Source organism: Enhydra lutris, unplaced genomic scaffold, assembly GCF_002288905.1.
Source record: "Enhydra lutris kenyoni isolate GAN:26980312 unplaced genomic scaffold, ASM228890v2 scaffoldscaffold55, whole genome shotgun sequence".
NCBI lineage: Eukaryota > Metazoa > Chordata > Mammalia > Carnivora > Mustelidae > Enhydra > Enhydra lutris.
This window is the reverse complement of record NW_019154139.1, coordinates 9,463,777-9,477,754: the sequence shown is the minus strand read 5'-3', so window position 1 is coordinate 9,477,754 and position 13,978 is coordinate 9,463,777. Positions and strand designations below refer to the sequence as shown.

The 13,978-nt window shown below is 57.9% G+C and overlaps 1 protein-coding gene across 2 annotated transcripts; it reads right to left on the bottom strand.

Moving 5' to 3' along the window:
* Window positions 1-2,511: 2,511 nt before the first annotated feature.
* Window positions 2,512-9,812, bottom strand: LOC111157605 (chromobox 6). Of its 2 annotated transcripts, none has more exons than XM_022519160.1 (5): window positions 9,683-9,812; window positions 9,460-9,503; window positions 9,220-9,285; window positions 9,002-9,068; window positions 2,512-4,636 (listed from the first exon to the last, which is right to left on the bottom strand). In XM_022519160.1, the coding sequence occupies exons 1-5, from the start codon at window positions 9,749-9,751 to the stop codon at window positions 3,632-3,634; spliced, it is 1,251 nt and encodes a 416-aa protein (XP_022374868.1). In that variant the 5' UTR covers window positions 9,752-9,812; the 3' UTR covers window positions 2,512-3,631. The 2 variants fall into 2 exon arrangements, with proteins under 2 accessions (XP_022374868.1, XP_022374869.1); XM_022519161.1 differs by having other exon boundaries at window positions 2,512-4,582; window positions 9,683-9,788.
* Window positions 9,813-13,978: the final 4,166 nt, after the last annotated feature.

Below are 13,978 nucleotides of genomic sequence, written 5' to 3'. Positions count from 1 at the left end.
ACCTAACAGGTTCCTCCTCTGGGCTGACCCCTCAACCAGGGCTGCCTGGGAAGGGTGGGGCAGTGGGGGGGGGGGCTGCCAGCTCTGTAGTGGCCTCAACATCCCAGGCTCCCTCCTTTGAATGGGCTTTTCCCAAAACGCCAGAGCAGCTGGGCTCTTCACCCCAGAGAAGCAGCTTTGCCTCCCAGAACCCCAGTTTCCCGGTCTTTTCAATGGGGTAACCCCTCCCACTGTGCCCACCTCACACTGAGGTTGGACCTCAATCATCCCTTCTTTCCAGGAGAAGGATGGGGCTCGTTTTGCCCCGGACCCCTTTGCAGGGCAAGAACAAGGGGGCTGCGGGAGGCTAGAGGCCCCAGTGCCAAAGCCGTCGACCAGCACTGAATCCTCAGCACCCGTCTGGACACCAGCAGTGCTTTATGAAGAGGACTTGGACCCAATACTCCCATTTCACAGAAGGGCACACTGAGGGTCAGAGAGGGGAATAAGACAGGGAGGTGTCCCAACTTCCCATCTCAAATTGGAGACACCAGACCTCACTTGTTTCCTATGACATGTGGATGGGGAAGGGGTGGCATTAAGGGGAGATGACCGATGCCCCAACCAACACTGAATATAGCAGGATATCAGGCTTTGGGGGGTATCTCACGTATAAAAATAAAGCAAACCAGAATGCAACTTCTGCTTGGTAATTAGGCAAACGGAAAAGCAGCAAGGGGAGAGGAAGGGCCTGTAGGAGGCTGATTCGTGCAAGAGTGTGTGTGGGGGGCGGTTATGGGTCCCCGCTCAGAGCCGCCCTGGGAGAGAGGTAAGGAGGGCCCCACTTGCTCTTGACCCTGTGCCCACCTCAAAGCAGTGCGCATGCGTGCCTCTGTGTGTGCTGACACGGAATGGGGCCACATGGCAGAGGGTCAGGGGCAGCAGCCCACCTGTGCAAAGAGAAGGGGCAGGCGTTCCCCTCTCCCCATGGTTACCCCCAATCCCTTAGGGTCACCACCTAAAATTCTCCCAGAATCTACAGCTCCTTCTCCCTGAAGCTTGTATCCCCACCTGGTCAGGGAAGCTCAGGAGTGTTGTGGTTGGGGTGATGGGGAGGGAGGGACCAGATGACCTGACAAGCTGGCAAACGAATGACAGAGAGCAAGAAACCCAACTGTATCTAGTCACCGGCCTTCCTGGACAAAGTCACAAAGGACGCAACAGTGGGACTCCTGCTCACCCCCCCCATCCCCAACCTTCCCCTCAGATCTCAGCTCCCTTCGCTGGGCGCCTGCAGGGCTGGCTAGTTCCCTTGGGACCAGCAGTCATCCTTCCCTTTGAAGGAGGGTAGGTGTGGCGTCTGGGCCCAGGATAGGAGGGAGGTTGCCCCCTGCCTCAGGCAGAGGGGAGAGAGCAAGCAGTGGGCCAAACCCCAAGGACCCGCCCACCAGGCCTAGGCCCTCCGTCCCAGGTCCTAACACCGCCACCTCACCTGTGCAATCACTGCAGTACGAATTTTCTTTAAATATCTCTTTCTCTCCCCTCCCCCCACTCCCACCCTGACCCCATAGGAATCCCACAATATTTTTTTCTATTTCTTTTTTCTTTTTTCCTCTTTTTTTGTTTTTTGTTTTTTTGCAAAACTAATTCTTTCACTTTCCTGTCATAAAATCACCTCTGAAAACACAACTTCTTTACAAAAAAAGTCACGAATGACACGGACTCTCAGGAAAACACATTTCTATGGTCTCTGGAAAACACCTGTAACTGACACCCAGGCAGTCACTCACCTGGGGTGAGGGGTCAGTGGGGGGGGGGGGGACATCCCCTCGAAGGACAGAGGAGAAATACCAGCCCTTATTTGGGGGGAAGCCAATTGGCACTTGGACGGCCACAGAGCCAACACAAAGGGCAGGGTGGGGAGGGGTCTAGGAGTGCCAGCCCCCCAAACCCTGGGAGGGCCCTTGTCCTACATCCGGGGGGTGGGGGGGGAGGGGCAGGGAGAGTTGGAAGAACAAGTCCTCCCATACTCCAGACAAAGGCATTTGCTCCCTAACGGGATTCCCCTTCTGCCTCCTCCTACCTTTGCCATCACGCTTCTCAGTTGGGACACTGCTCGCTGCACACGCCAGGAAGTTCCCTCGAGCCAGGAGCAGGGTTGTGCCACCCAGGCCAGACTGAGACCCGGGGCCGGCCCAGCGGGTGGCCACCCCACAGTGCCCCAGAGCCCAGGTCCCACATACCCTCTCTCTCCTGGAGAGCACATGCCCCTCTTTGGTCACCCCCTTCGGCCTGCCCGCCCTCCCAGTGCCTGACCTAAAGCTGGGGCCCTGGCCTCCGCCACTGGCACAGACCTTTCCGCTCCCTGGCGACAGAGAAGGAAAGCCATCCCAGGCTCCAGAGCCTCCTACTGGTGCCAGCAGGCGGTGCTGTGAGAAGAGTTTCAGCGGTCAGAAGCAAGGCGGCGGTGGGGGGTGGGGGGGGGCGGCAGGAGAGCCTGGGACACCCCCCCCCCCCCCACCCAGAGTGGTTTCCAGGCTTCCTCCTTCCCCCACACGCGGGAAAGGAAAGAAGGGGAAGGCCGGGGCGGGCATCTCCCCTCTCCACCTCAGTCCCCACCGTGCCATGTCTGCAGCAAAAGCCTGGCTGGCTGAGTGGACCCCCTAGGAGGGTGTGGGGGTGCGCACCCCAGCACATTTGGGCTGGGGGGGAACCGGCCTGGGGGCTCCAAAGCAAACTCCTTGGACCTGGACCAGGTCTGGGCAAGGAAAGGTCGGGCCTTCAACAATCACATTCTGAGCAACCCTCAAGGGAGCCACCTGGAAAGCCCTGGGCCCAGCACATATCCAGGTACGCGCGCAAACACGCCGTGGGGCAGCAGGGACGCCCGCCAGCTGGAAGTTTCCACGGCAGATTCTTGTAGCACCTTTGGTTGAGAACTGAAGGGCCCTTTAGCTACTGGGAGGCCAAGGCAGGGTGAGGTCCCCGTCGACCCCTCCCACCTCTGAGATGGGGAGGAGGAAGGAGGCAGGCCGGTGGAGCCTAAGGGGACCTGCTCAGGTCGGGTCCAGGTCAGGTCCAGCAGTGGGCAGGAAAACCCAGGCCTCTGGCCCTGCTCCTGCCACCCTCACTGACCTCTGACTGGGCTTTGCCAACCCTGGCCCTCCTGCCCAGGTCTGGAGGGGAAGGAAAGGGTCAGCGCCCCCAGTGGGAGGGGGGTCTCCCAGGGGCCCCACAGCTGCCGGGTTAGCACCGAGAAATTCAGATGCTGTGCGTGAGAGCTGAAAGCAAGCTGGGGAGACAGAGCAGGATGCGGAGCAGGCAGCTGAACCCCAGGTTAGGGGGCTCCCTGGGAGCCGCCCGGCAGGCCCCACCATGCATGGGCAGGGAGGGTGCCAAGGGCCAAGAAGGACTTCCAAGTGCCCTCACCCCACCCCAGCCCTAACCCGTTCCAGGACTGCCGCTCCCACTGGGCTCGAGGGAGGGGGGGTGCTCCAACTGCCCAGCCCCATCCTGGAGGGGCCACACTGAGCCATTTGAAACAAGCAAAGCACAGGCAGAGGTGTCTGAGGGTGGGGATGGGGGCGGGAGCAAGAGGATGACTTTGGGCAGGAGGGTCCCCCCCAAGCCCCCCTCCTTGGTGGAGCCCCCCTCACTTGCTCACCCCGCCGCTGCCACCACCCCCAGTGGCACCTGCTCCTCCCGCAGCCGCCTTCTCGAAATCCTCGGGGTTGCAGAACTCCTTGATAGTGACTGTCAGAAGGTTGCTGGTGACATCGGTAACAACCACATTGGAGCAGGGGGACATCTCAGGGCGCCAGTCCCCAGCTTCAGGCTCGGAGGCAGCACTGGCAGGCTCGGGGGCCGCGGGCGGCGCCGGGCTGGCGGCAGCAGGGATGTCGGGAAGCACCCGCTTGCCGGTGGCCGCCGCCTCAGGAGGGATGGACAGGTCAAGCACTTCGGGCTCCCGCCAGTCGGGAGCAGTGGGGCTCACGGTCTCAGGGAGCAGCTTGGGGGGCACATCGTGGGGGTCCGATGAGGACTGCGGTGCTGGCGAGGGGCAGCTGGAGGAGCTGGAGCTGCGGGCATCAAAGGGGGCCGCAGGGGCAGCCAGGAGCAGCCCTGGGCTGGGAGGAGCCGCAGGGTCAGCCTTCCCCGCCGGCGGGGGAGGCGGAGGGCCGGGCGGGGGCTTATTGTACAGCGCGAAGGGGCCGAACTTCATGTGGCGGATCTGGGTGCGTAGGATGCTCTCGCTGAACTTCTTGCTCTTGCCGATGACCCGGTTCCTCGAGGGGACCTTGGGGCGAGCGAGTGCTCCGGCCCCCTGCCCAGGGCCCCCGCTGCCGCCCGTGCCCTTGTCAATGACTTTCAGATTGAGGATGATGCGGTTACGCTTGGGCTCCCGAGGCTTCACCTTGCGGTTGATGATGCGCACCGTCTCGGAGAAAGGCGAGATAGGGGGGCGCAGGCCGGGGCTGCTGCCCTGGGGGTCAGGGCGGGGCAGGGGGCGGCGGGACATGCGGTGGCAGCGGCGGATGTCCTTCTTGAGCCGGTGCACAGCCGCGCTGGAGTGCAGCTTGGGCGAGGAGGCGCTGACGCCCGGCTTGACAGAGAAGTGCACATCGCTGATGCGGAGGGCCTCGGCCTGGGCCCGCGCCTGCGTGGCGGGGAGGTGGGGGACGGTGAGCAGGGGTGGGGCTTCCTGTTGACCTCCCCCGGGCGTGCCCCCCCCCCCCCCTGTGCCTCCCCCCCCCCCAACCCCCATCTCATTAAACCATCCTGAGAGCCTGTCAGAGAACCCGCGGGTCTCCCAACCCTGTCTTAGAGACAAAAGGAAAGGGACTCAGACAGGTGAAGCAAAGCGCACGTCTGAGGGCCAGTCAACCCTTGTCCAAGCGGGACTCTAAGTCCTGCTACTTTTGAGGGCCTGGGTCCCTGGGACAGATGGATGGGCAGCTGCCTTGGCTGACACAGGAGTGCCAGCAACCAGGCCACTGCCTGGGAAGAACTCTGCTCTGTGAAGGATCCCAGCCTCGCCGGGCACTCCCCCACAGACAGATTCTTGGTGCCAGAAGGAAGAGGGAGGCCCCTCCCCGCTCCACCCCACACCCCAGGGCCACTGACCTACTTGCAGGGTCCCAAAGGCTCTGTCTGCACTTTCTGCTTCTGGAGAGGCTGCGCCTCCACCTTGGACCTGCCTCCCGGGCTGATCATCCCCTCTGGGACCACCTCTTGACCCTCTCAGCCCCTCCTGTACCCTCGCTGCCCCTCCCACTTCCCCTCTTGGGTCTGATGCGTCTGTCTGCCCAGGATCTGGCTCAAGGCCTGAGGCTGAGCAAATCAGGGCCAACAGATTCCAAAGCCAGCACCTCAAGCCTAGGGTGGAATCTACCCCGCTGAGACAAGAATCTGGTGGGGATGGACCAAGAGGTGGGGCCAACTTCATACCCTGGTACGGGCATACCCTGGCACGGGCGGGGTGGTGGTGTGTGTGGGGGGGAGGCAGGATGGTTGAGCAGGCCTGCGGGCAGCCAGGGAACCTTCCCCGACTCCTGGGCTCAGCTGTACTCCCAAGTGTGAAATCTGTAAGCCCCCACTCCCCCACCGCCGAGTTCAGGGCAGGGGACTCACAGGGTCATATAAACTGCCCCCCACGGCCAGCCCTTCCTTCACTAACAAAGTACTAGAGTCACAAGACAGCTCCGACTCCCAGTACACAGCCTCTCCCCCAGGGGCTGCCCTCCCTGGAGAAGACAAGGGGAAGGCAGTGAGGATGTTGGGGGACTCAGTGTAATAAAAAACGGATGGGGCCTGGAGGAGCACAGCTTAGAGGCACAGGCCTGTCCCAGAGGTGTTGCTAAGACGGACAGGGAAGGCAGAGAGTCCAGTGGGGAGAAGATGCAGTGGTCAAGGGACTAAAAGCAATGGCTGATCGGTCATCTACACACATCCTGGGTCCTGGTAGGGGACACTCGCTAGGCAGTATCTGCCTCAATCCAGGTGAAAGACAGTGGTGGCCGAGTGGGAGGACACACTCCCACGGTCCATCTGTGAGCTCCCCAAGAGTGAGATCTGCTCTGGGGTCTCTCCACCACCTTCCCCACAGCACTAGATGCTTAACTGGTCCCTGTAAGGTAGCCTGGGTGTGCCTCAGACAAAACTAGGTCGTATCTGACCACAGGTCCCCGAAGCAGTGTTTGCGGACTTATTTGCTGAATTAGCAAGGTCTATAGAAGGTGAGAGAAACACTTTTTATGCTATGTGGCCCTTCTGGCCTCGCTTGGAAGGGGTCTCCTGGGGCTGCTTGGCCAATAATCCCTTTGAGCACTAGGTGGCAGCACCTGCGATCCAGCGTGCCCCACGCTGGCGCTGCCCCCTCCTCCTGGGCACCGGTCAGTAGAGCCAGGCCGGGGCTCCCTCACATCCCTTCTCAGACAAAGCCAGGAGGGGGCCAGCCTCAACTTGGCACGGCAAGCAAGGTTCATCCCCAAGGGAGCTTGGGGGAATCTCCACTCTTTCTAATTCCTGCCCCCCCCATCCCCGGAGGGGTTAGCATTCACGCCATCCACAGGCTGCCTGAGCTCTCAGACCTCTGTCCTCCTGGCTCTGCCCAAGTCCAGGGCTGATGGTTCCTGAGACGAGGCAAAAGTGGGCAAACCTCAGACCTGGGACGACACTCTGGCTCAGTGGGCCATCCCCTACTGTCAGATAATACATGCTACCTGCTCCACCCAGCATCTGGCACACAGCCCATACTTGACAAATACCAGATTTCTCTCTCCACAGAGGTGTGGGGACAGGGGATCGATGAGCGATAATCTTTTACTAATACATGGTTTCCAAACCTTTTATGAGGAACACGCCTCACTTTATAGCTTCTAAATATTGTTAAAAAAAAAAAAAAAAAAAAAAGACTGGTTTACCCTTTCTCTTCCTCTTTCCTCCCCAGGCTGAGAATTCTGTGAAGGTAGGATCTAGGTCTGCCTGTGAATTAAAAAGGCCAACCGCAGCCACTGTGTTTGCTGCACTCTGATGGGGTGAGGCACGGCTCTGAGGGGTTGGCCTGTACCATAGACCACAGCACAGTTTAGAGATCTGGAGCCTGCCACTGACTCTCTGTGACCGTGGACCAGTGCCACAACCTCCCTGGCCTTCGTTTTCCTAGGTGTAAAATGGGGCTAAGTCACAACCTACCTCACGGGCTCCCGTTTGCCTTCAGAACAGCTCCGGGCAGAAAGTAAAGGCTGAGTATCATTTGTTTACAAAACACACCCCCTCTTGGCAACCCACAGAGCCATGGGCTCGGGCCAAGATGGTCTCCATCACCCCTTGCCAACATCCACATCACTCTCATAAGGCTCAGGTCCACTCAGCTGCCTCTCCACCCCCTCCCCGACCACCTCTGCGGCCTTCATCGTCTCCTCAGTGTCCACCTTGTCCCCTCCACCGGATGTGTGTACTCTCTGAGGGACAGGGGGAGAAAAAGGAGCCAGAATGAATGCAGGAAGCTGGGTGGTCGGCCCTCGAGTTAAGTCACCTCTCCTCTCTGGGCCTTGATTTTTTTCATCTGGGTAATGGGACTAACATTCCTTCATAAGGTTGTTGAGAGGATTAAAGGAGATAATCCAGGTGAGGATTTAGCGCCCCATTAGGAGCCAGAGCTAATCAAGGGGGAGAAAAAGGCATTTCATGAATCGAAACTCACGGTCATTACTCACTTGACCGCTAGAGGGCGCTCCAGCTGCGCTGAGAGACTGTCACACAGCCCACCCGCCCTCCAGCTGCTCCGCCCCATCCCTCCTCCTCTAAGAAGCATCAAAGGTTAAGGGCGCTCCTCCATGGATCCCCTAATGTGTGTCGGTTGGGAAGAGGAGTCATGGAAATAGGTCATTCTGGAAACCAACGGTTCTTTCATGTCTGCTTTAAGTTCAAACCCTTAGCCAGGCACAGACCTTTTGGGGTGGGGGTGGGGCTGGAGAGGCCCACCCCACCTTCATGGGGCTTTGGGCCTTTTGCAAGAACTGGAGATGCTGAGGCTGTGCCTTCTGCACAGTCTCTTTCCTGCAGAGTTCTCCCTGCCCTTCCGGTGCCGATCACCCGAGTCACAGGCTGTCAGGGTGGGAAGGGGTCCCGAGGCAATGTTAGCACTATTGGGCCGACTATAGTGTCCCACGGAGGCCCGCTTGCAGTCTTGCCCATCTCCTAGGGTCATCTCACCTTAGCTCTCCGACTCGGACCCTTCTCACTAAGAAAAATCAAACAATCCCCCCAAAAGCCCCAAGATGGCTTCCTCTGGGGCTAGGTCTCCCTCCCTTCCCAAGGCTAATGTGCTATGCTCCCACTCTCCCCAGGCCCCATCCTCATTAGAACCTCCAGAAACAGCGGGGGGGGGGGGGGGGGGAAAGCGGGGGAGGTGGGGAGGTGGCTCGGCCCAGGTGATAAACTCAAAGTGAAGTGATCTAAGGTCAAATTCAACTTGCATTCCCCAGCGAGGAGGGGAGGCACACAGAACAAATCCTAAGACAGAGAAGGAAGCTGAGGGTAGGGAGGCAAGTGGCCCCCAAAGGCTTCTCCGGTTCCCAGCCCTGAGGAAAACTACATTTACTCTCCCCACGGATCCTAATTCCAGGCAGAGCCCTACCAGCTCAAGGCTGGGGGAGATGAGGGTTCGCCTCATCTGATGAGTAACCTCCCTGCTACCCGCTCAGGTAGACAGCCCCCACCTGCCTCACCCACCCCCATTCTGGAGCCCCGCTGGTCTGCCCCAACCCTGGTTTCTTCAGCGAGGATTATCCTCTTCCGTCAGTCCCCACTCCCAGGCCCCTCTTGCTAAAGCTGGAGCTGGCCAGGGCCGGCTGCCAGGGGTTCGGTCTGGGGCTCACAACCACCCCCTGCCCAGCTGGGGCCCCTCTGGAAAGGTCCGCCTGCCTGGGCAGCCGAGGATCTGTCCCTCCCTCGCAGGCCCCGTGCTGCGCCAGGGCTAGGGGCCCGAGAGGGGGCTGCTGGGGCTGGGCCAGGTTACCTTCAGGAGGAAAGTTTTGGGTTTGGGTCCCCTCTTCTTGGGCCCATACAGCTCACGCTCCCTCTCCCTGCGGCCGAGAAACGCCAAAGGTTAAAAAGAGCCCCTTCGCGGGCCCCACTCCGCGCTGCCCTCCCCGGCTCTCCCGCTTCCCCCGCGTCCCCGCGCGGCGCCCCAGCCGAGCCTTGGCCCCGCCGCCCCTGCCAGCTCCGCAAACTCACTTCTGCTCGAAGGCTGCAATGAGCCGCGAGTCCAGGATGTTCTCCTCAGGCTCCCAAGTGCTGTACCTGCCGAGTCACACATGCACAAAATAAAAATGAAAACCTAAGGGGCAGAGGCACATGCGAGGCAGCAAACGTGCACACTTCCCCCCCCCACCCCCCACCACCAAAGGAAAAAAAAGGCCCTGGCTGTCCGCTGACTCCCCTCCCCCCTCGCCCCTGGACCCCAGTGGCACTTACTTGATGGCCCACCCCTTCCATTTCACCAGGTACTCGATGCGTCCCTGAAAAACAGAGAAAAAAAGGGGGGGGAGTGGGGGTGGGGAGGATGCGGGGACGCGAGGAGGCGGCGGCGCGGGGGTGGGCGAGAGAGCCCTGGTTAGCGGGACCGCTTGGCCCCGATGGGCCGCGGACCCGGACACCGGCTGCGGGGCAAGGCGTCCCGCCTTGGGAGGCGGCTCACCTTTCGGATCCGCCGTTTGATGATGGATTCGGCCGCGAAGACCCGCTCGCCCACTGCAGACAGCTCCATCTTGCTCAGCGGCACCCACAGCCCATAATACTCCCAGCTCCCGCGGCCGGTGCTGCACCGCTCGCGCACGCGCCGCAGCGCACAGGCCCCGGCGGGCGGGCGCGCGGCGGGGCGCGCGCTCGTGTTCCAGCTGCGGGCCGTCACGTGACCCCTCGGGGCAGGCGCGCCGTTGCCAGGACCTCCCCCTCCCCCGGGGCGGTTGCTAGGGAAAGTGAGCGCTCCCGGGGCGGGGGTGCGCGCTGGCTCTTAAAGGGGCCTCGCCTGGCGGCGGGAGTCCGGGCCCGGAACCCGGGGGATGTTTGGCTTGCGGGAGGCCTGGTCCGGCGCAGTGCAGTCTACCAAACGCTTTCTTACTCCCTTTTCCATCTTCCCGGCCCCCGATAGCTGGCAACTTCTCCCTCCTTTTAACACCTCCCCCTTGCAAGTCTCCCTAGGCCCCAGCAGGGGAAGGGCTATGGAGTCTCCGCAGCTGCCGCGCATCCTCCCAGCAGAAGTTTGCAAACAGTTAAATATGATACAGCAGAAATGCATTTGCTGTTGCCTTGCCAGGCCCTGCGGGAATTTCTTTAAAACATTGCCCTCCCCCTCCCCAATCCATTATTTATGTATTCGTGGGAGTGTGGTTTTGTAACCAGCTCAGATGAATTAAAACAAAAACTCCACCGCAGGAAGAGGGGTGGGGGCGGTGACTTGGGGTGGAGGAAGGCCGGGAGGATCCAGCGTGTCTGTTCTTCGGCCGGGGTTTTGGGCGGCACCTGCCTTCACCCTGGAGGGGGGTTGAAGATCGCAGCCAGTACTATGTGGCGGCGAGGGGAGGGACAGAGAGGCTGTGGGGTGAGACGGGTTTCTGGCACCCCAGATCAGCCCCGAGTGGGTCATCCTTGGGTCATTTGGCAAAAACCACCCAAAGGACCTGTCTGTATGTTTTCTGATTCCCAGGCCCCCTGGCCTCGGCGCTCTTCGGCTGCGTGCAGGTCCTTCGGTGGGTCCGCCATTGCTCCCGGGGAGACCAGACCCCAGCTTCCTATTTTAGGAGAGACCGGGAGACCGGGCTGTCGCGGAATGGACAGGAAATAGCCCTGCCACACAATACGCTCCATTTATTTTCCTTTGAATTATTTAAAGATTATTTTTAATTACACCAATGGTCTTGTTCTTTGTGAATTAAAAAAAAAAAAAAGGCCGACTGTCCATAATCTCCATCAAACCGTTGTTAATATCTTCATGAATCCTCACCCAGCCTCTGTTCTACTTCTACACAAACACACGTATGTATGCATGTGTATACATTATTGTACATAGTATATATATTGATTTCTTTTTAACAAGATGGGATCTTATGAATCCCACTGTTTGGAATCTGCTTTTCTCCCTTCATGATATAAAGCGAACCTCTCTTGGTGTCAGTTGGAAATTTTGCCATCATTTGCGTGGCTGTGGTGGGGCTGAGATGGAGGTGGAGAGGAATGGGGATGTAAGGATCAGGATCATCTGCTTTCACCTCTTGCTTATTAGAAAAGAGGATTTTTACATTTCTGTATCGTAATACCAATTCTTGTGGTTTCAGATCAGTCGCATCAAAATTTCTGCTTCTCCTCCCTGTATCTATGCAGATTTGTTCAATTATTATCTTGGGAGAAATCCCCCTCACCTTCCTTAAAATCAACATGCTCTTGAAAAATAGCTATTTGCTGGCCAGCCCAAAGTGGGCTTTGGTCTAAGAATACAGCTGCCTTCCTGGGGATGATGGGGGTGGACGGAAGATGAGCTATGTGGATATGAATGTGTGTGCGAGTGTGTGTTCAGACTGAGAGAGACGGGCAGCCAGATAAAGTGGGTAAACATGAAATCCGTTTGTTAGTTCACTCAGCGGCTTTTGTGACCCTATTTAAGATTGTGTTCAGCCACCTAAACAAAGCTGCCCCAGGCTTGAGGAGCTCTTATGTGAGAGGCACCTGCCACATAGTGTGACTAGTGCTAGGATAAACACACAGTAATTTCCTACAGCTGCTGTAACAAATTACCACATACTTAATAGCTTTAAGTAGCACAGACTTATTATCTTACTGTTCTGGAGGTCAGAAGTCCCAAATCAGTGTCATGGAGCTAGGGTCAAGGTATCCCTAGGGCTGGTTCCTTCTGGAGGCTCCAGAAGAGAATCCATTCCTTCCTTGCCTCTTCCAACTCCTGGAAGCTGCTGGCATTCCTTGGCTCATGGCTGCCTCACTCCAATGTTCACTTTTGTCTTCCCCTGACTTACCTCCTGCTTCTTTCTGGTGAGGACCTTTGTGATTACATTGGGCTCCCTCAGATAATTGAGGATTATCTTCTCATCTCAGCATCCTTACCTTAATCATGTCTTGAAAGTCCCTTTTACCCCAGGGTGACTGACATATTACACAGTGTATGTAAGCTCTCCATCCCAGGAGCTCGGCGTCATGACCTGTGCCAAAGGCAGACGCTTCGCCCACTGAGCCACGCAGGCGCCCCTCATAGAGCATCTCTATTCTATGAGAGAAAGTCCCTTCTACCTCTTCCACAGTCTGTCCTTCTGAGATTTGGGCCAGCACCGCGAGGGAAAAGTTTAATCTCCTGGGCTGTGCGAGTTGCTGCCCAGAGAAAGGGCATTTCAGCTAGTCTGTGCTACAAAACACCATCATTTGGTGGTTTCATACACAAGAATCTATTTTTTATAAATCTGTGGGTTGCCTGGGCTCGGCTGGGCCATTTGTGTGTGTGTGTGTGTGTGTGTGCACGCGTGTGTGTGCATTGTTTGGTCTTTACCTGGCCTTGCTTCGGGTCCTTCATGGGGCTGCAGTCAGAGACATGGCCAGAGTCTCTCATGTTGGGGGGCTTCGTCCTGGGTGTTAGCTGGGCCTTGCTCTCCTCATGGCCTCTCACAATTCAGCCATCCAGTGCAGGCTTCCTTCCAGGCTGCAGGAGCCCTATAAGGAGGCGGAACACCGCAAGGCCTTGAAAGGTCCAGCCTTGGAAGTTACACAACAGAGCTTCTACCACGGGCTGTTGGTCAGAGTCGGTGGCAGAATTCAAGGTCATCAAGATTCCTGCTTCCCTGTGCACCCTCCCCAGCCCCTGTGCTTGTCCAGCATAATCTCTTCCCCCTGCCCCCCCCCCCCATGAGGATGACACTTGCCATGAGCTGGATTTTCTCCCATGATCAGGTTAAATGAAAAGGTAAGGGCTTTTGCAATGTGATGAATGTCCCCAACCCGCCGACGTTGACTTAATCAAAGGGAGTCCATGACCCGGTTCTCTTCTCAAGGCACTTGTAACACCAACATGTGGGTTTGCTCCTCACCCCAACAACCAGATTTCCAGCCTTTTTTTTTTTTAAGATTTTATTTATTTATTTGACACAATGAGAGAGATCACAAGTAGGCAGAGAGGGGGAAGCAGGCTCCCTGCTGAGCAGAGAGCCCGATGCAGGGCTCGATCCCAAGACCCTGAGATCATGACCGGAGCGGAAGGCAGAGGCTTTAACCCACTGAGCCACCCAGGCACCCCCAGATTTCCAGCTCTTTAGATACCAGCTAGATGTCCAATGTTTCAGTCCAACTGAGACGCCAGCACCCAGAGTGAGCGCAGATCCTGCAAGACCCCCCACTTCAAGCACAGATAACAGACTTCTGGCTGGACAGCTGGACATAGAGGATTTCCACGACCCTCTCCTCAGTGTTCCTCATTGGCTACAATAGCTCACAGGACTCCGGAAACTGTTTCTTAAATTTACCTCTTTATTAGAAAGGACAAAACTCAGAACAGCCAAATGGATGAGATGCGGAGGGCAAGGTGTGCAGGGCGGGGTGCAGACCTACCATGCCCTCTCGGGGCACGCCCCCTTCCCAGCACTGCAGTGTGTTTGCCAGGCCAGATGTTCACCTGAGCTCCTTCAAGGCTGTCCAGTGCTGAATCTGGAGCCTCTTCTCCCCTTCTCAGAGGCTGGTGGGGGCGCTTAAAGTTCCTACCACTTGTTCTAATCGCTTGGTCTCTCTGGTGATGAGTCTGGTCCTGAAGCTACCCAGGGGCGGGGCACCAAGCATCACTTCTTTAGCATTAACTCAGGTGCGGCTGAAGGGAGCTAACGATCGAATTAACACAAGACCCTTCTCTCATCCCATCACTCAGGAAATTACCAAGGTTTTAGGAGCTTTGTGCCAGGAGCCCAGGAAGTAAACCAAGTATATGTTTCTTTCTTTCTTTCTTTCC